This window comes from Plectrocnemia conspersa, unplaced genomic scaffold (genome assembly GCF_051122295.1).
Source record: "Plectrocnemia conspersa isolate PC_06_02 unplaced genomic scaffold, ASM5112229v1 ptg000001l, whole genome shotgun sequence".
Lineage (NCBI taxonomy): Eukaryota > Metazoa > Arthropoda > Insecta > Trichoptera > Polycentropodidae > Plectrocnemia > Plectrocnemia conspersa.
The window spans coordinates 7,273,083-7,296,988 of NW_028277165.1; the positions used below are offsets into that span (position 1 = coordinate 7,273,083).

Sequence of the window (23,906 nt, forward strand, 5' to 3'; positions counted from 1 at the left end):
ATTATAATATTAAGTCTTTATTATTGTATATTTTTATTTTTTCTTTCTGTTATGTATTTTTTATATATTTTTTATATATGTTTACTAAATTTGTTAGATGTAAAGATTAGCTATTAAGCTAAATAGATTAATAAAATAAAATAATAAATAAATAATAATAAAAGCGCATATTAAAAAAACATGTTTTCAAAAAAGCATCAGAAATCGGCTACGCCATAAATAACTAAAAAATCCTCAAATTATTTTCTTTGTAAATCTAGAAAAATCACTTTAAACTATCCTTAAATGCTCAAACTGACCTTAAAATCAGCTTTCACTAAAGGGTATAATATGAAGGTGAAGTTAAAATCTGATGCGATTGTCTTTGAATTTGTCTCATCATCACTGACCAGCAATCAAATAATCAACTACCACCCAAAACTAATTTTTGGTGAATTATGTGTTTAAGTACAAAGTAATAAATAAGAGTATTCTAATGTTTTATAATATTTATTGATAAATATGAAAAATAAATAAACAATATAATGAGAATCATTATCTTTATAAAGACCGACAAAAAATATGTGGTTAAGCTTTTAATCAACTTCAAGACTTCCGATTAAAAAATAATATATTATGGATATACATATTTCAAATGTATGTACAAAAAGTTATTTAAGTTAATAATTTTACGTCAAGATCAATACTTTTTAAGCAGTAAATAAATGTAGTGAAAAATTCGATTCTAACTGTAAATAATACTCAGGTATATATTAATTACAATTTCCCATATTATTTTTACTACTTTCTTTGTATATTTAATGCATAAATATAATTAAAATTATAACAAAAAAATAACGCATAACTTTCTTACTACTAAAGTAGTTTTAAGATCGGAAAAAGTATTGTTTTTAAAAGTAACACAAGCTATTAACCCATATATTATATGTTTTAAATACAGTAATATTATATAAATAAATAATATTGAATATTTAATGATAATATTTACGTTTAATATAAATTTAATAAAGTTTGCTTTAGGCAATTTGTGGTTGTAATTTATTGAAAACACATTTGACTCCAATCGTTCGCAGATATGACCAATCAACTATTTCGCATGAATATTTTTATTCAATCACTGTAACTATTATATTAAATTTCGAGTTTAAAGTATAATTTATACTGGGTCAATGCCCGCTTTTTAACCACAAACTTAATGGAGTTATATACAATATAATAATACACAATAAGATAGAAATGTATAATATTTTATCAACGTTGACAAAGCCAAATGGATTTTTAACGATCAAATTTTTAATATTCTTTTGCAAAATTATTATTGTATTATAACTAAGTCACGCTTGTGATTTTTGTCGGTCATTGTCGTACGTCTTAAACAGTCAAAGACAGTCAAACATATATTTAGAATAAGCATCGCTCCTCCATAATTATTATATTACAATTTTAAACTTATATTTTCGAGAGCAGTAATCGTTTCACACGAGCCGACGTAATAATGATACGTCGACAATATTTTTTTGGCGCGTCGTGTACATCGTATATAATGACCGACGTCAGACAATAAGTCAGGAAGATCGGAGGACGTGAGAAACAGCCAGGGCCGCATCGGGGCGAATTCGGAAATAAATCAAAGTGAAAAACCTTATGAATTATGCCCTTCGGATCGTTCGGCGAAAGCGGGCGGAATAATGTATAACTTCTTAGTTTGTATTTATGTATGTGTAGGGTGGAAAATCCACCCCTCGGGGCACAAAGAGGCATATATTATGGGACCGCAGCCTCCACCCCTGATTCATTATGCGACCGCAATGATGAGAGTCTGGGGAGGTCGGAAAAGACTCGCGGATATATTACATATGGAAAATCTGTGTATCTGTGTCATACTTTGAGAATATGATATATCTTCGAAACTTACGTAATATATAAGAAAATATTAAATAATAAAAGTATGTTATTATGTTGAGTAGAGCAATAATAAAACACAATAGTCTCGCACACTTTTTTTAGAGATGAATAAACTTTTATTATTGATACGTGGATCGTCAAGATTAACGACTCAAATGTGCGCAATAATAATATAATAATAAAATATAGAAAATAATAATATAATATTGATATATTAAATTGATTTAATTATGTGAATCGGCAAAAACTCAAATGTGTGTGTACGTAAAATATATTTAATTGTTTAATGTTTATTAAATAGCCATTTAATTATTCAGAATGTGAAAAACACATTAAGCTTATATTAATCAAATATTAAAAACATAACATTGAGAACAAAGAACTGATTATAAATCAATAACGTTTTAGGTCTAAATCAGGTTTTATAAACTTAATTTAATTTATAAGATTTTTGCGTTAAGACTATTCAAATGTACTTGATGGGCTTAAACTGATTTTTGACGATTTAAAAAAATCCAATGCCTCTGTTTAGATTGAGATTTTATTACAAATATACGTCGTATATAATGATTTTGAAAAAGCCTTTGACAAATTTTATTTTGTTGGACCTCAGTTGCGAAAACGATCTAAATTAATTATTTCTGTGTTATTTGAGCGATCGTTAATAAAACTATAACGTCAAATTGTCGATAAAATATTTCTCTCCTCTGGGAGTTCCTCAAGGATCAATCTTAAGCCATCTGCTCATCTCGTTATTTTTTAATTATATAAGACATACACTTATTCAGGACCGCCAAAAGCATACCCAGGCCCTGGGAAAACAATGATTCCGGGCCTCATGACAAAAATGGCACTTTATATATTTTTTAACATCGTAATATAATTTTTTGAATAAATAATAATAGGTATGAGTTAACCCTTTCTATGCTACAAATATATATATATAAAAATTAGCTACCGTTGTGACATATTTTATGCGAAATATTTTAATTAGGCATTAAAAATGATTAAAAAATTTATTCATAATATTTATCTGCAATTTAGTCGCGTTTTTTGGCTGCTCAGAGTTGCCATATAGTGAATTTTTAGTCTAGTGTCTAGTCAAGTGTTTATATTAAGACTTAGCTTTTTATAAAAAAAAATTTCGAGTGAGAATCGAATAAAGCACATCTAAACCGAACTTTTCCTAATAGGAGAGCGCAAAAAAACAATTATCCCTTCTCAGAAGTCAAAAATTCACGTCAAAAGCAATAAAATCGTGCCGTCGCCATCGCAGTGTGAACGCTCGTTACCTCGCGTTCCCACTGCGATGGCGCCAGCACGATTTTATTGCTTTTGACGTGAATTTTTGACTTCTGAGAAGTGATAATTGTTTTTTCGCTCTGGTTTGAATATACTTTGATCAGCCCTCTTATATTAGAAGTGCATAGTATATCGGTAGGGATAGCTATCATATATTTAAAACATAAATGCAGACAAACTATGGAGCAATATGTGAGATGCGATGTCTGTCTGTATTTATTCTTCCGCCCTGAGAGATGAGTTGGCTTAGTTTGTCTTTTGAAATTTTAAAACTATAATTAGTTTTAGAATTTTCATTAGGTCAGGTTTGGGTTTGAACAGCAAATGAACGTTTCGTAACTGACAAATTGAATTTCATAGACATTTTAGAGAAGCATATTAGCGCCTTTCAGTTAAATTATATTTTCGCTAGTAGAAATATATATCTACTGGTGAAAATGTATTTGGACTTTACTAGTGAAAATATAACTTACAAACAAATACACATTTACTGTAATATTTAAACATAGGATTTAAATAAATAATGATGAGTATGAAAAGGTATATATTTATTATACTACATAGGAAAAAAATAAAATCATATAATTTTACTAGCACCCGCCAGATAATTTATATTTTCACTGATAAAGATATATATCTACTAGCGAAAATGTATTTCGATATGATTTTAAAAAATATTTTCGGAATAGAATCACGTTTGAAAGTAAATTAAGATTCTCTTTAAACATAAATAATGTTTGCTAAAAAATTTTCAAGATTCAAGGAACACGCGTCACAGTTATCAATGACTTTTATGGAACTATAGTTCGCAACATTCTTTAGTCGAAATTTGTAATTTAGAATCCCTAAGTAACCAATCACTCCCTCTTAATCGATAAAGTCCACAAAAGGATCTTGAGATACCTTTATAAGAGGATATTTGGTTATAATCCGTTCTTGTATTCCGGCGCTTTTATTTTAGAATCATTGCAATACGATTCGCTGAATTTTGGCAGAAAGTTGCTTGAGAGTGCAGAATGTTGAGAAAGTATTCTCAAAGAAGTTGTTTTGCGTTTCGGAACGTCCTCTTTTGATGTTACGGCCAGAACGTCTGCACTAGCCGACTCTTTTATGGCTATCGCCATCCAGATATTGTACATTGATCTATTTAATATCATAGGAGCCATTTCTATCGGTATCATTTATGAAGCACATTTTCTGTCATTATCACAGTTTGTGGTAAACTAACTAATAATATTCACACACAACTACAGTGTTTCTATTAAAAACAAAATTCACTGATAAATGGATTTCGCAAACCATCGCGTGCAGAAAGAGAGCACTGCATCGGCTGATTTATCGAATTACCCTATTTTTTGTTATGTATTTTTTTACCCACTCGGTACGGAAGAATTTATGGCCTTATCAGTGATTAATGTACACGTGCATTAGGCAAACAGTTATCGCAGTATTGCGAATCCAATTATTGTTACCACACCCCCGAGGTGGATGATGTATTATTTTTTGCAACTAGAGCAACTGTTTTTTTTTGTATTATTATTTTTATAGATTAAGTGTTGTGTGTAAACTTGTGTGCTACTTGAAGTATTCAGCGCTCGTAGGGCCGAAGGGAAATTGCGGCCATTATTCAGAATCACCTAATACACTCAGAATGTAAATATACTACATCGTGCTTTCTAGAAGACGAGCGAACAAATTTGATTATATTATCTCAGAGAATAGCATAATGTCGTGGTGTATAAGTGTCGGTCTAGTAATTTAATGCAAAAAAGTATTCACAAGATGGCAAAATTTACAGTACCGGAAAGTAATCAACTTTTATTGATGATTTACTTATATTTGATTCAATATTTTTAATAAAAAAATATTTTTATTTGATTCTTAAATTGTTTAAAATAAATATATTATTAAAAAAATATTATTTCAATATTTTTTTAACTAAAAAGAACTATGAGCTATTAGTTTAATTTGTTCTACTGTTATAAACAAACACTTCGAAAAAAATGTTATTTTCCGGTAGTATATACCAGCGGTGTAAATACATTCTTTACGTATGTATCTTATTACAGATTAACTAAACATATATTTCAAGATACTAAAATGCATTTACTATCAAAGTTTAGCGATTAAAACTCTATGATAAGTGATATATAATTCCAGATAATTTAATTTATTGTTATTGTAACCTTCAAGTTAGTTTCCATTATATACGATACACTTATATCAATGTTTCTTCAAATATGCATACACACATGATGAAAAAATAATTTGTTTTAATATAAAAGAGAAGGACCTTGACATTCGAACGAACTTGACGTACTTTTTTGTTCTTCAGTATGAGATGATTGAATCGTTCTTTCGATGTCATAATATTTTATATCGGAATGTCCGGTCAATGTGTCATTTCTAACCAAATATAACTAATTAAAAGTAGTGCGTTATCGTGTGGTAAAATCTAAGAGTCGTTACCTACAATTACGATAGTTAGTAACATCGTACACGATTAAAATATAAAGTAGGCTAAGCAACAATATCGATCGTGTAAATACAAATAAATTGAACACTCGACTGAAACGTTGATCATATCTGTGTGAAAATAATTCGTCAAATTCCGGCTAGAACACGTGACCCCACACACGCTCCAATTCGACGCGCGCTCTCGCACAATTTATTTATTCATAAATCACACAAATTTAATAACAGTATTTATTTTCTTTGCTGTAAACGCCAGCACACCCACCGAGAATCTCGCGGTACAAAATCATTAATTACAATAATAAAATGGATGTTGTGCGAACTATTCATTGTATCGTTTAATAAAACTATCAACCCGGTTCCATGATTGATAACAATTGCCGTGTGTACGCGTATTATATTTAATAATAAAGAAAAATAACGCGCATTGTTAACGTCTTAAAGAAGAGGAGACGAATTAATTAATGCTATGCAAAAACGCGTAGTTGCTTCATCATTCAATTAGATCACTATAGTAATCGCGGTTAGTTTTATGTGGTGTTTTTCATCAACTCGCGGTCGCTTTTATAATTTCTGCGAAATTTCTGCACATCTGTTCTGTTTTAAATGTACATAAATTATGCAGTAGGTTGCGATGCAGAAAATATGCACGCGATTTAACCCGTTTTCCGCGAGAAATTGTACGCAGTTCGTCATTTTGTATCGTTAAAAGCGACAAATAGCCTTTTGTATAATTTATAGTCGATGTTTCAATAATTGTATTTGAAATATGCAAACAAAACAATAGAAATCATAAGCTTTAAAATTCGTCACAAAAAAACACCAACAAGTATTCTTTGTTTTTGTTGGACTTGCTCAATACGGGTCCATAAAAACAGCTTTCACTAAAGAGGATGACTTAAAGGTGGAGCTAGTAGCTTGTGCGATTCGATCTTAATTTGCCATATATGCTATTCGTACGTTTCCTCAAAATATTATTATAAAATATGTGACACTGGTATTCAGTTGACGGACGACAATGATGACTACTTAATAAACGAGAGTCGCTAATCCTAAATTTTTCTTTAATAACTATTGATTAATTATATATTTTATACAATTAATTTATAATTCGTCCTGCGTCCATCTGGCTACAAAACGAGAATGTAAATTAAAATCTAAAAAAGCTTTAAAGATGCTAACATTATTATGGTGACTATTCGCAAATATATACATTTGAGTGTCTACTTTAGAGCAATGGGGAAAACAAAATGATTTTTAATTTAAGTCAGCAACGTCGTATTGAAAAATGCAATATATTAAAGTTAAAAGGCACGACAGTCGGTTGTTAATCAGATCAGATAGGATAGAGCACTTTTTGTCTTGCTTGTAAGCCAAGGTCTTTGATTCTGTGACTTATTGGACTACCATAGTAGACCAGAACCACAGCGCACAGTCACCTTTAAGCCCTTCCCCCTTCCAAAACGGTAGGTTTTCGAGTTTCATTCACGAAGCGAGACCCTCGTTAGAAGTTCAGCCAGAAGATGAACTGTTTTTAATATTGTATAGAATAAATAAGTTTGCACTATATGTCAATATACGGTTGAGAGAACATACTATTATAATACGTATGGTGATTGTTTAATAAACAATATTGTCAAGATAACTCTTTGTAAGACTAATTTTGTAGTAATTACTTCTTAAAAGCATAGAAAAACAAGTTTATTTGTGATATCGGCATTATACAAGCAGACGTGTCGATTAGATATTTCGGTGGATTAGGACCATTTGTAAATGTACATACCGATAAAACAAATACAAATGAAAATCCGCCTCTAGATGTTTGAATAATAGCTGTTATGCATAGATTTTTTATAATGAGTATAGTATGTTTCCACAGCAGAGAATCACATTAGCCAGAAGGTCGGGAGTAGGAAGAGTTTAAAAGCGCAAACACATCATACTCGCAACATTTTCAGAACCAGAATACCATTTCCATTAAGAACTTCTACATGTTAGAATTTTATATTTTTATTATTTCACTTGCAATTTAGCCCAGATAACTCGCATCAAGCGGAGCTACGCCAAAAACCGACTAAGAAGACTCAGGAATAATGGAGAATTGGAGACTGTGTATCTTCGAGAACAACACATATCTATACTAATTGCACAAATTATACGTGATTTCAAAACTGTATTAAATTCTGCAATTAACGACATGATTTTACACGAAGATCTATGTTTACATTATACCGACTGGCATTGTTGTTATTTTCACCGGTTCATTCGATCGTGTAATTGGACCGCTTTAGCCGACACCAGCTAGTGTATAAGGGTCGAAACGTATCGAACGTGTATGGGGCTAATTCATAGCGCACGAACGACCGCAGCTCACGCCAATTGTTCAAATAACATAATGACCCAATATAACGGAGTGACCTTGCGAACAAAGTGTGCGTATACACAAAATCACGCAACGGAAAATTCGGTTTGCTTTCAACCCTTTGCGGCGACCCTTAACCTTTTGCACTGTCGAAAGAGATTAAATTGGATGGATCGAGACGACCGCGTTTTTGGATTAATATTATAAATATCAAATAAAAGTATGACCTCGACTAATTTAAACGTATATTTATGTTGTCATGTGATGCCAGTTTATATTCATGTTTAATGGAATTAACATGACTGTTAAAAATAGTATAATAAAATATAACGAATAGTATATTAAAATGAAACGTGTGGGTAAACTTTAACAACTCGATTAAAAATAGACAATAGTTAATTATAACGGTAAATTGCGTTCAAATGAAATTTAAAGGTTACTTTTTACAAGACTGTAAACATTATAATGAAATATAGATGCAATGAACATGAAAGATATGTTTACAATTTTATATATGGGATTACTTTTGAGTATGCAATTTAATTGATGTAGATATTAAAAAGTGCAAAAATTCAACGAGCTTTTTGATCATGCGATTTTGGTCTTCCAAATTTTTGAATGAATATTTATTGTATATATATATAACCCAAGGGGCAAAAAACTTTTTTGTGAAGGGCCAGATCGTAAATAATATAGGCTCGACAAGCCAAGAAGCAAAATTAAGTGAGCTTAAAAAATAGCGGTATTGTCTTTAAAATTTTAAAACGCAGTTTAAGTTTTATATACAAGAACTGATTTTCCTTGTAGTTTTAAGTACAATTTGTTTAAAACCTCATGGTATATTCAATTGCTCCTCTGAGTTAAGAAATTGCAATAAATGCATCGTGTCTAAACTATCATCTACTGTATGGTAAAACAAGCCAGAATATACGGCTTCCATTTCTGATAAAAAAAAGTCACAGAACCGACGACGGTTAAATTCACGAGAACGAGTGAAGTTCACCGTTGATATAACTGGTTCAATAACATATGATAAATTGAGATGTTTCATAAATAGTGCTTGTGAATAGTACAATGAATATTTTGAGCTTTTGAGCACTTTGCATTTTTATCATACCCTTATATTTTTTTACAACTAAGCCTTAACCTGTCTTACGTATACTTTTATCACCATCGGATGTGAGATATTTTAATTTGTACTTTGTTGACGTTTCCTCAACTTTTTATGAAAGCTATATATTCAGTCACATAAGATTGATTTCTCTAATAAACAATTTGGTGCAAACAAGTAAGTAACTGTTCGCAGAAGCCTCTAATTATGTACGAATACTGTTTGTATTGTTACCTTACCCTTTAAATATTCATAATATTCGTTCTTTTGCAAAGCATACTTGTTAAATTTTGTCATGTGGAAACTTAAAAAATATAGTTTCTGCAAGGGTGCTGAGAGTTAAAAAAATTTGAAATCAATGGGTGTGCCAGAAAAAAATACCTGAAAGCATTTGTCCCGCTATTTAATTGGCTATTGATGTTACTCACAATGTGCTCAACCTTTCTAACAACTTTTATCGGTAAAAATTCATAGATTAAAATAAATATATTTTTATGGGTCACATTTCTTCAACTGTAATAATCAAACATGATTTAATTAATCACCATTTACTTTTTTTTTAATATTTCAAATATGAGCTAGACGTGTGCTAACGTTAGTTTTAACCAAATTTTTGCGAAAAAAGCGTTGAAATGAAAAATTAAGTTTTAAGCTTTCCAATTTTTCTAAACGTAGCTTTTCTGTGAATTGTAAATATCGTACCAAGTACTTAGTCAGAAGCCTGGGAAAATAATTATTCTTGCCCTCATGACAAAAATAGCACTTATACAAAATAGCATAGGAGTTAACCCATTCTATGCTACAAAAAAATATAAAAATTAGCCACCGTTGCGACATATTTTCTAAAATCATATTTTTTAACAAATATTTTAATGAGGCATTAAAAATTATCAAAAATAGTACAATAGAAAATAGAAAACGCTCGATTATCAAGCGTTTATATTAGGATGTTTATAACAATATTACAAGTGAGAATTGAATAAAGCACATCTAAACCAAATTTTGACCAATAGGAGAGCGCAAAAAACAATTATCCCTTCTCAGAAGTCAAAAATCCACGTCAAAAGCAATAAAATCGTGCCGTCGCCGTCGCAGTGGGAACTGCGACGGCGCCGACACGATTTTATTGCTTTTGACGTGAATTTTTGCCTTCTGAGAAGTGATAATTGTTTTTGCCCTCTTCTATTGACCAAAATTCGGTTTGAATATACTTTGATCAGCCCTAAATTAAATTAAAAGTCAGTAGTGATATCGGTAAAGATAGCTATCATATTTTTAAATATAGTGTTATATTGAAATACAGACAAACTATGGAACAAAACAACAAGCGATGTCTGTCTGTACCTATTTTTCTGAGGTATGAGTTGGCTTAGTTTGTATTTTGGACAGTACACTAGGTGTACCAAAAAAAATACATGAAAGCATTTGCTCTGCTATTTGATTGGCTATTGATGTTACTCACAATGTGCTCAACCTTTTATCGCTAAAAGACTAATTGATTGAAATAAATATATTCATATTTCTTTGACAGTAATAATCAAACATGCATTTATTAATCATCAGCGATAAATGACTTTCTTTTATTAATTGAAAAATGAGCTACACGTGTATTGATTTTAGTTATAGCCTAATTTTTACTTTTTATTTTCTCGAAAAATGCATTGTAATAAAAAATTACATTTTAAACTTTTCTGATCGTTGCTTTTCTGTGAATTGTAAGTGCTTAGTCAGATCATGAATATATTTTATTGATTAAAATAAGCAGCGGGCTATAAGTTTTCGACCACTATAGATAATATTGCAGCCTTAGATAAAAATAATTTGATACATAACTATAGTTTTAATGAATTGCTTATATTATACTAAATAATTACTATGTTAATAAATGTGAACATGATTGATGAAAATCAAGTTCATTAGTTATTAGGTCAAAACACAGTTGACAGACGATCGATAAAAATACAGTGAATCTCAGATTTGCGTGATGAAATATGCAAATGAGAGGTCGCAACATTTTTTGCTACTAATATTAATTTTTCAAGGTCAAATTAAAAAAATAGTGTGTTTTTATGAAATTAATAAAAAGTTTAGTAAGTCGATTTAAGTTATTTTTTATATATATATTTAGAAATAACTAAATAAAATATGGCATAAAGAAAGAAAAAAGGGTCAGTTTGAAGTTAGCTATATATTGTGCGTATAAGAAAAACATATTAAATATACGAATGAATCGTATAATAAAAGAGCCAAGTAAATATATGGGTATGGACTTTTACGTTCGATATTAATGAGCTTTTATATAATATTCAGTATAAAATATAACAGAGCTTTATTTGACAAGTTAATTAATTGATACATATCACAAAGCATATTTGTACAAATTCCAGTTAATAAATTCGTGAAAAGGCAACAATTTTCCACACACATACACACACAGAGCGCTGGCCTTACATAGTAAATAGGGTCTTTTCATATCGGCCAGGTCCGAGGGAAAATATTTTCATCGCCTTTTTTTCACCGATGCAGTTTGACGTATATTGAAAGCGTCACGTGTTCGCCGGGTGAAGAAGGTTAGACTCGGACCTTTTTCCTTTCAATTTTTAGCCAGGATGGTCGCCTTAATTCTTCCTGTGGAAGAAAATATATCGCGTGACTCCGTCGTTTTTATTTTTTTATTTTTTTCATCCATCCAAAGAAAAACTCAAAAAAACGATATCGCGCACGCCATAAAAGCCGGCTCGACACGTCCGATGTTTAAAGACACGTTCGCCGTTCGAATAATGATCGAAATTACATAAAAAAAAATGTGTTGAACACTTTTATGCGACGCAGTAAAAGCTGGCGTGACAAAACATACAAGAACGTTAAGAAAATATTTTTTTTTTATTAAATTTGTAGCGAGATATGAAAAGCTCCAGTTGAATGTATGTGTAATAGTCGTGAAATAATTTTGGAGGTCAATCCAATGTCAGTTATATAGATTTTTTAATAAAAATAAATCAGAAAGTGAACTTACAAGGTTAATAAAAATGGAAGCGAATTTTTTTATTCAGTTTCTTTTGTTCGAAAGGAAAAACCACTGCTGAAACACATCGTCAAATTGTTTATGAATAGGCAAAATGGAGTCTCTAAAGCATGAAAAAGCGACGGTTCGAAATTGTTTCTTTAAAATATTAGGTTATCGAGCAAACACTACTTTAAAATTATTTATTATAAAAAAATATTTGTCACAAATATTTAATTATTTCTGTAAATTAATGTATATTTTTTTCTAACACGTTTTAGCAAATACATCGATACCTCACACTGTTTTAGTAGAAGCCATTAAATTGTAATATATTACATAATAACATTATGTAAATTTTGGCCTAGCCTAGATTTAATTTAAAGTATAATATATAAATCTAAAATAAATGTTTTTTTTTTTAATATAATTATATAAAAATGGTGTTAATATGTATGTTTTCATTTATATATTTACATATCTTAGGTAAGAAATATAAGTTTATTACTTTATCCCATTATATTATACTTCTTTTTCGAAAGTAAACACAGTAATTTAGTTGAAAACGAAATTATTTAATTCGCGTCTTCCAAAATAACATAATGTGTGTAATAACGGTGAATCAATCATCGAGGTTCAACGACTATTAAAGTGCAAAAAAGACATAAAACACTTCCGTTCTTTAGAGGCAGTGAAAGTGAGGATTTTTTACAATAATATGATTCGTTTCGTAACAATAAAAAAAATACATTAAAAGCGAAATGTCAATTGATGTAGTGTAAGAAATTGATTGTGGGTTTGCCGCCTTACCGCGCGTCCGTGACATTTAATGTTTATGTATCTTAAAAACATATTGTGTTTTATATAATCTATACCGAATGCGTATTCGAATCAAAATGTTATTTTAATAATAAAAAAATGCGTTAAATTTAATTGCTTAATTAACACAAGAGTTCTCATAATTTCTATGAGACGTAATGCATATTTATCTTAATTATAAAATTCCAACGCGTTTTTTTAATGTTCTTACATAACGAGTTAACGATTTCAATTTTTTACTTTTGAATACATAAGAAATTTACTAACGCATTTTTTAATTTCAACTTTGCCAACAGCAAAGGTCAAGTAAAGTCGTTCGATTTTCTTAAAGGCGTCACATAAACTTTCATAAAGCGATTATCTCACGGAAAAATCTATGGGGTAAAATAAAAAATTGCAATGCTGATAAGGTCTGAAATTTATAATATAAAAAATTATGACCTTTAACGTCACGTTATATAACAGTTTGTATATATTAAGAACGAAATTTCATCAACGTGTTTTATGATATGCGATCTAAGAACAGTGCTCTATTAATTTGTAATTTGTAATTTTTCTCGTGGGAGAGATTGCTGTGTATCAATCAGTGACTGTGCTATTTTTATAGTAAAAAGATAATAACCGATTGGCGTCATTCATCCAAAAAATCAGCATGTAACTAGACAAGGTGGTAAAAGTGCTCGTTTGAAAGTAAAATGGCATTGTATGAAAGCATTCGATAATAATCGCTAACGAGAATTCTCGAATAAAACGTGTTATTTGGAGTAATTTGCAACGTTTTTTCGCTTTTATAAGTTTGCTAATCGGCTTTGTTATTATTTCACAATATTATAACAGAGAAATATTCGCATTAGAACAATTTTAATATACCATTTTTTATATTGAGCCTCTTATGATTAATTCAGAAAGACAATATATTGTGCTCATTAAAAAATTTACACCTTTATAATATTTATTGTAATTCGTTAAATTAATTTACATGTGAATTAATAAGAGTGTTGCTTATATTTTTAAGAAGCTTCTTAATTTTAATTTAATGAAAAATTATTAGTATATTTAATTTAAAGCAATAAAATGAATACAGAATATAATAAAGTATGTTACTATTGAGCACCATATACAAAGTATTGTCAAACATTATATACTGAAGGCTATAAAAATATGCCAAAAAATACAAATCTTTATGGATTCCGAGCCACAGATCAAAACTGACACTGGAAAAATCCTAGGAATATGATTTAACACTGTACCATCCATTTAAAGACTTTAAGCAGGCCTTCGATTGTAATAATAGAAAATAAATGTTATTTGTATTAAAAATACTAGGCATCTCAGTAAAATTCGTAGGATTAGTTGAAACAACATCCAAAGCTTCAAAAGATTAATTGATATAAGGCGCAGAATATATATATTTTTAAAAGAAAAATGTAACAATGCATTAATAGATTAATTTTTTTATAAAAAAGATTATGTATATTCTGCATCTGCTAATATTATTTCAGTATTTATTATTTAAGGCGAAGTATTTAATATTTAGGAGAATAAAAATGTATGGAAACATATTAAAATATTATAATTACATTATTAATATGACAATATTATTTCAAATATATTTATATTAAAACGTATAGTGAAATATAAATTTTACTATACATTTTATTATAAAAACACATTAACAAAATATATTTTATAAAATTATATTATCAAAAAAAAATTAAAAAAAGCCAGTGAATTTATTATGAGTAATTAATATAAAATATAAATTATATTCGCACCTATTAATTATTAGAAAAAAAAAACTAAAAAACTATATAAATTAAATATGTTTTAGTTAAAACGAATAATAATAATGTAAACATATATTCTTTTTTAAATATTTTAATAATCAATAACATAAGCAAAATATTTTTATGTTCATATGTATTTTTTGTAAATATTTTTATCGAGATTAAAAAAAATTTAATTGAAATTAAAAAAAAACGAAGAAGAAATTTTTAGTTGAAGCAATAAAATATATAATTTTGCCAAAAATATTTTACCTAAAAATGTTTAAGCGATGCATTTATTAGTAGCATTAGAATTTTGCTTTGCCTATATTTATTATGATTAATTGAACTGTTAAATATTTTTAAAATATTTTTTTTATAAATACTTGATCTTCTATATTTAAATCAGTAATAAGCCAATGTAAAGTATAAAAAACTAATTATTACAATATATATATATATATATATATATATATATATATATATATATATATATATATATATATATATATATATATATATATATATATATATATATATATATATATATATATATATATATATATATATATATATATATATATATATATATATATATATATATATATATATATATATTAATATATTACATTTCTTCGTAGTATTTCGTTACTTATTTTTTTAATTAACTGAAATAAAATGTAATATATTTGTTTTAGAGCTCTGAAATATATTTTTATTTGATTTATTTATTTTAAGAAGAAAATTTTCAAGTAATTTATTTACAAAAAATACATATGAATTTAAATACATATTTATTTTATGCATAAATTAAAATTAAAACCATGCAAATTAAATAAATAAAATCATTTTAAAAAACACGAATTATAATAATGTGAATATATGTATATAATATGTTTCATATTTTATTAACGGTTTTGAAATATTTTTTTTATAAATACTTGTTTAAAGCATAAAATCTAGTTCAAAGTTCAATAAATAAAATTGCTATTAAAAAACTAAAGTAAAATAATTAAAATATATGTATACTATATTTTATAAATATTTAAAATTTTCTCGTGATATTTCGTTGCATTATTTTTTTATAATTAATTAAAATGGATTGTAAAACACTATTTAGAGATTTAAATTTTATTTTATAAATACTTGATCTGATATTTAAAAGAAAATAAATAAAAACAAGTTTAAAAAAAAATGAAATATAATATAATAATTATATATGTTATATGATTTTTTTCAATATTTTCTTATATTTCGATACTTTATTGTTCATGAATAATTTAAATTAAGTATAAAATACTTTATTAAGAGCTTTGAAATATTTTTTTATAAATACTTCGTCTAATATTTTTAATCAGAAATTCATAAAAAACAATCTTTTTTGTTTAAAAATGCATATCAACATGTAAATTAAATTTATAAAAGCAATTTTAAAGAAAATAAATTTAAATAATCTAAAAATATATATTTTTTTAAATATTTTTAATCTATTATATTACTCTACAATCTACTCTTTCATTTTTAAAGAATAATATAGCATTTTTTTAAAAATATTATAGCATTTTTAAAATGATTTTATAATGTAAAACTTTATTTTTAATAACTAGACTGATTGAGATTATTACATTGCCATATGTCAATATTTTTTAAATAATAAGTAATAGAAATTTTGTAGTAAAATAATATTTTATCTGAAAAAAATAAATGGCGCACTTAAAAGTATCGGTATGAACGGATTGTTCTGATCATTATTTAATATTGCGAGAAAAAAAATATCAGTAGTTTTATAATAATACATTTTAAAATAATTTCTGCAGATGCTGCCGTTTAAAACAAAGATTTTTCACATTTCATTGCAATAAAATATTATTTGTTTTATTATTAAGAATTTTCATACGTTATGTATGATACATTGGAAGGGCAGAATAAAAGTTTTGGGTCGCATCAAACGTTGATATATTCGATTTGCGGATCCGCAAACCAAAATTATTGACCCTAGCAGGCTTAATAAATAACACTTTGGCCCGTATCCGTAAATTGGTGGGCATGTCTGGCCCACTTGGCACGCGGCAAGGTCCAAGTGGCCCCCTAGCACATACATATACATATGTAGATACAAGGGTGGGAAGAAACTAGGCCCAGCGGGACGCTGCTTTCATCTATATTCCGTCCGAATGCCAAATCCACGACCTACACTATGAAAATATAATAAACGGATTGGAGTGTGAGAAACATACACAGTACAAATCTTTGGAGCACAAAGCTTTTTGAGAAAAGCTCGAACTTTCGCTGGCTCATAATTTATACTTGACCATACAAATAGTGACTCACGAGCTTAATTGCTACAAAACTGAATCTAGTTTACGATGCAGTGAAAGTGCATAAAAAAAGGAAAATTTCTTGTATTGTACCGATATATGAGTGTGCAGCAATTTGCATTAACCTATTTCGCTCAATTATGCATTATGATTCGATCGCTTTCGATACGTCAAAAGCTTTCACCGTCGTCATCGAAATCTTCTCAAATTGACTGACACGATCTTACTTTTCATGTGGAGCACGTCGATAAAAAAAATATAATATAATTTTAACTGTATGTGTTTTAAGAGTGTGTTTATAGAAATTGGCACGGTCTATCGTATCGAGTGGAATTAAACGATAAAACGTGACTCGACGCACTCCAGTCAATTTATAACCGCTTTTGATGTAGTAACGGTTAAGCTTGACGTAAATATGTGTCTAATAAAATGTTTGCTTTATTAGAAAATCTATGATGAATTAATAATAGAGCTTTAGCTAAGTAATACCTATGTACTTCATACAGGGCGTTTAATGATATAAAATTTATACAACATTTAAATGGCTTAGTAAATATAATAAACAAAAATTCATTATAGAAACTCAGTCAATATTTCAACGCGTCCTTGTTCTTATAAAAAAATTAAAATCAAAGGCTGGAAAAGGTTCAGCATCATAAATAAAAAACATGGACTTCATGGATTAATATTATGCCTATTTAATGTACCCCATTATTCTACCAAAGATATGGGATTTTGTAAGTACCACTACAGTCTAATTGCCCGAATGATATTTGTGAAAGGTTAGATGTTGGTCAGTAACGAGACAGTTCAAACGGTTCAGAGTTATCGTCGGCTCAACACACTCAATTTGTGTTTTGAACGATTCTATGTTTGATACAAATATAATTTCTAAGCTCAATAATATTCCAGTCGAGCAGTCTTTGAAGAGTCCTTTGAGCCCTCTTTGTGAAAATGTGATGAGGATGTACTTCGATTTTCAAGGGCAATGCGTCGCGGGGCTTGATATAACGTATTATGTTATGAGTAGGTACTCACCCTTCCGACGAAGAAGCGTCGATAGCATTTCGCCGTGTCGTCAGTTTCGAACTTGGCCCTCCAGCCGCTCCTGGGAGGCAGGGCCGGAGTGTCAGTGGGGTCCGGATCTGCCCCGTCACCCCAATAACCACCGTTGACGGGCAGCACGATCATAGGGAACGGGCCTGCAATTTAACATATCGTTTTAATAACAATTATTCACTTTTTGCTAATAAAGTCTAAATTCCAAAATAATAATTTTCAGTTTAATTATTAGTTTATTATTTTTATTGTAGTTTTTATTCATTTAGAACTTTGAATGCGGAAGACGAAAATCTTTGTTTCGCGACGCTTGTCGATTTAACCACTTAAACGCTAGTGCCTCACCGATGCGTCATTTGTTGTTTTTTTTACAAATTATTTTTTAAAAGCAAGTGAACAAATTATATTCTTTTAATTATTAAAAATTATTGCTCTAGCTTCATTTATCAGTAAACCAAGTATTTTTAGAAAGAGATATTGACCCGTAAAGAGAAATAACAGGTGACTCACTGGTGTTTAAAGGGTTAAAACAAGAAACGAGGACAATATTTTTGTACTGCAATATGTTTTTTTAATAATAAATTTAGATTTAGATTTTTAACAATAAATAAAAAAGCTATTCTTACACAAAAATTTTAACTTTTTTTAATGTGATTTTAAATAAGTTTATAAAATATGTACTATTTAATAAGTATTATAATCAACCAAAAATAATTACTATATATTCAAATCAGGTACTATATAATTAAATATGTTTTGTCAAATGTAAATCAAATTGATTAAAAAATATATATTTATTTTATAAAACCATTAATCAAGTCTCCAAAATAAACAAATCACAACCATTAAAAATTGTGACGTTATTTACTTTTAATTTTACACAAAATCCATCGTCCGGGGGTCTTTTGCATAATTTAACTCAAAATTAATCTGAAATATCAAATAGAGGCCCCCAAAAGTGAAATAATATTGACCCAGGATAATGAACCTGTGAAGTCAAACAAATGTAATATTTTTTCAATATCCATATACCTAAGGTCCGATGAATATTTAAAGCTTCGCGACCCCAAAAGCTTTCTTGTCTATCTGAAAAAGTTCTCGTTTCAACTGAAAGCTCATTTGTGCGCCGTTTGTTTGACTAGTCGGACGTCAGGGGAAGCCAAGCGACGGTTTGCGTGATCTCCATACATAAAGAATGACATTAAACAAATACATGTACATACATTACCGGCGATGTGAGTATTTTGGTACACAATGAACATCTTTTATTTTAATACGCGAATAAAAAATATAAATAATACATATTTATGATTCAAAGTGTTTCTCAAGAATTGTTTTAAAATCAATATATGAGTTGAGGTCATATAAATAAATTAGATCACCCTGAAACATTGCGACATTGCTATCAATTAAATTTTATAAGATAAGAACGTTTAGATATTATAAAAATAGCTAAAGCAACTCTCAAAGGCTATGAATATTTTTATTTATTTATTACAGTTAGATATTGAATAACCATAGTCGACATTTTAATTTAATGCATTTATTATATCAATATCATCATAAATAAATATTATGTTTAATCAGAAATAAGCATCAGTAGTGCCTTAAAGTTATAAATTATTTTTATAACGTAACGTGGGAGGCTTCGTGGGCGGTTTTCAAAATTGCGGTACTAAATTCAAAGCTAATTTTGGAGAATCACTGGAAATGTCAATATCGTGCCGAAACAATCGTTGCGGGTCAGAGCGGCGAAAAGTGTTTTAAAATAAATTGTTGTTATAGAGTATCGTGTGAAAAGATACTACTGAAGACCATTTTGTTGGCGAAAAATCGCTAGAGAATCACAGTAAAAAAATAAATTCTTCTACATCTTAAATGCGAACAAAAAGCTCGTTAATACTAAATACGCCGTAAATAAGGGTTAATTATGAAATCGTCTCGAAGAACGACCATTATTGTACGCATACGAAACGAGGTTGTAAATATTTCCTCTTAACCGCTTGGCTTTTAAGCCTGTGTTTTATTTTTAATGTTTTTTATAAGAACGTATTTATGGTTTAATTGTGTATACTATAATGCGAATAGCGTTTTTTTCTAAATATAAATTAAAGCAGTAAATATCTCGTTAACTGGCTCGACTTGTCGCTTAATAAATTGTTGCAAATACAATTTTTTAATTAAATAATATATTTATGAAAAGTTGAAAATTATATATATAGATACAATATATACTTATTCTTAAATACGTTGATTAATGATCTTTATTCATTGTTGATACGCTTATGAAAAACAAGAATTTTCAAGTAGGCTAAATATATTTACTGATTTATTGAATTGACTCTTCTTTTTTTTAAGCAAATCTCTTATGTCGAGAGTTTTAAAAAAACTTTTAGAAAGTTGCAACGAGTGTGCAGTAATTGCATATTATTGTAAAGACCCGAAGGCAAGAATTTATAAACTGAAAGTGAGTTATCCATTAGACTGAATTTCTAGTGCTCACTTTTCATATTTAAATTTAAGAATAATTTATATTTGTCAAAAATGTATCATTTTCAATTAAATAAAATGGTCGAATGTCTGTTTTATTTCAGCTATCGTTTTAAGTATATTTTTACATTAGTCTTTTTGTTTGTAATAAAAAGGTCTTTCGTATTGATTGGATGTTTTTTCATAAAATATATTTATATTGGAAATAGATTATATTATAATAAAAGTTAAATAAAATACGAGCTTCATAAATAAATAGAAACTAGAACGTAAGAAGTGATTTGTATATTTATAAACTTATTTAAATGAAGCCCACACGTATTTATAATTAGATTATTTACATCACTGGTTAATTATCATTCATAAAACCGGATTATGTATTGTAAAAACATCTTAATAAAGAATTTCTAGCGTGGGGCGGTAATTACCCCAGAATAATTATTGTTGAAATGTTCGATTATCTTCGTTTTAATAGTACATATGACAATCAAAATAAACATACCATGCACCTACTGTTTTACTAACCTTCTGTATTTAAATAAAACAGTGACAAAATAATTTCGATGTGGGAACCAATACGGATTTTGAGTTGGCCTTCGACAAGGTTTGTCATAGTTATTATTAAAAAAATTGTCGGACCTCGGTTGTTCGGATGATTTAACTTGGTTATTTTCGAGTTATTTGATCGACAGTTTGTAACTTATGGCCAGGCATGTCGAGAAGGCGGGGGGGGGGATTAAGGGGGAAAAATTCCCGGGGCCCATGTTCTGGAAAAATATAATAAACGACCTCAAATAACGAATCTGAATTAAACTAGTTGTTTAAGATGTATGTATTTCCTTTAGACCTTTTTTTATAGATACAAGTCAAAAGGAACGGAACATTGCCTTCAAAAGTACCCATTTTCTAGGTGCGTTGGAATTATTTGTTAGGTCACGATTATCGTAATTTAATTTTATTAAAAAAAATATATTTCAAATTCATTAAGAAAAGTATTTTAACACATTACCATAATATTACAGTAACCATAAATACGTTATGTACATGTATATCTATACTAAACAAAGTCCGCAATATGGCCCTCGTGACCTTACCCAGTGCTCGATCGTTTCCTAATTTCGTTTCGCCGACCGTTAACCCTTTCCGCACCGCAAACATTTGCAAACCCTTGACCTTCGGACCGCGACGTTAACTATTATCTCTATCTCTCGGATAAACTCTCTCAAACCGCAGTAATATCCGAGCGCATATTTTTTCCGAGTCGCTGAACGTCCACACCGTGAAATTGAAGAGGTTGTCGCTTTCCCACGCCGTCGAGCAACTCAAAGGGTTAAACATAATACAGAGCGAATAGCAAATATGGTAATTTTTGTTACCATATAAAATTTCGGGTTCGATTTTCGCGTGAGTCATGAACATAACTATGAAGGCAGACGAATCGATAAAGTTTTCAGATTTGCTACGTATGGCTTCCTCGTAGTAAAGGCTAGGATATTCACCTTAAATTCTGGTATATTACACTCGTGTTATGAGGTTAAATACCTACCGAAATGTAACCGGTGTTGTTAATGACTCGCCGTTAACGATATCTGCAATAATTACCTCGATAAAATCGAATGTGTGGTTTCAAGTTGGATTATCGTGGTTTCATATGAATTTAATTGTAATTAAATAATTAAAAATATAATATATTTTTTCACATGCTATAATATATTAGAGATTAAGCTAATTAGATTAAGGACTAAATGATCGATGATAATTTCTATTGAAATTAATACAACATATAAATTATTTCTGCTATTATTATTTATACACAAATTCTGCATTATTATAATTTACTACTGCATCTGAGAAATAAGTTTTAACTGGCATATTGATTGATTACAAAAATCTAAATTTAATACTCCAAAGATAATTAACTAATCGTTCAAATGAACTTTTAGCTTATGACACATCACTAACACAAACTAAGCAGATTGCTTGTATACTCTGAAGTTATCTGGTCATATAGACGAGAAATAGAAATACTTTCAAATGCAATATCGAAACCCGATACACAGACTTATCTAAAGGGTAGCCCACTAATGGCTTTCAACTGGACATTTCTCGGTTCCGAGATTGCTCCAGAAGAGTGTGTGTGGTCATTGGGTCTCAGGTGGCGGTCAGTGGTACAACCGAGTCGGGTTTCGCAGAATAGCGGGTCACGTTTGGCACTGAGCAAGTAAGGGAATACCAATGAGGGACTTGGCAGCTTCCTGCGAGACAATGATCGAAGAAACTGGTCTCGAATCGGCCAAACGAACGGTACGGTTGGGAACAAAAAAAGTCGTACTGATTTAATTAGACCGGAGCGAGCCATTTAAGGCGCAGGTAATTTATCGCGTTCGAATTTTGGTTTGTGTCCAAATGAGAACTTACCCACTGACGAGATGTTGGAGATTCGCTGCAATGAGAATTTAAAAATATTCTTCATCTAGTAAGACTTAAGTTTTTTAACATCCTCATTGCTAAGGATCGCATACAACTCGACAGACTTTCATCATGCTGTTTTCAAAACAGATATTACGTGCCTTTCCATCAAATTAATCATTTAATCAAATAAATATATATTAATTTTAGTTGAAGACTATGTATTATATATAATAGATCACAAAGATAAAAGTTTAAATTAACTAAAAAAAAGGATTAGATATAGCTGAAAACAAAACACATACTAAAGCTGATATTCTATAAATGATATTTTTGAGAGAATGTTCCGCTACGAACAGGTGATAATATATGACCTTTTAAAATTTGTACACAAGGTAGTTTACTAGTCTTACCTCCTTTGGAGAGCGTCTCCTCCAACAACCTTCGGCTGGCGTGGCATGCCGGAGGTCGGGCCCTCCTCAATGAGGGAGGACTCGGAGGAGAAGGTGGTCCCGGCGAGGACGCGGCTCTGGCAGGACTCGCAGGACTCACAGCCCTATCATCCGGTCCAGCTCTCCTGCTCTGAGCCTGTAACAATAAAAATAAATGTATAAGTAAAGATGCACATTTCGTCGAAGCGTTAAATGAATGCTCGTCCGCTGAGTAATTCCGTTAATGGTTTTATTTTCACTCTGCGTACCGTTTTATTGCACCCCCTCAACTCGAGACGCCCGGGGCGCGCGGCTCCGTGGTCTGGAAAATCGGAAAGTCACCGCGGAAAATCGAGATTTTTATTTTCCGACCTATTACACACCGCGACGGATGTGGGGTGAAGTAATTTAAGAACGAGCTTTTAACTGACGATGCAGATATATTTAAAACAGTT

General features: G+C 29.6%; 1 protein-coding gene across 9 annotated transcripts in view; it reads right to left on the bottom strand.

Moving 5' to 3' along the window:
* Positions 1-23,906, bottom strand: part of RapGAP1 (Rap GTPase activating protein 1) — a 390,544-nt gene that overhangs the window by 23,120 nt on the left and 343,518 nt on the right. For all 9 annotated transcript variants that reach the window (XM_088205655.1, XM_088205647.1, XM_088205665.1 and 6 more), the window contains 2 exons: positions 23,434-23,608; positions 18,101-18,264 (listed from right to left, as the gene is read on the bottom strand). In XM_088205655.1, the coding sequence (XP_088061781.1) occupies positions 18,101-18,264; positions 23,434-23,608 (339 nt within the window). The remainder of the gene's footprint in view (positions 1-18,100; positions 18,265-23,433; positions 23,609-23,906) is intronic.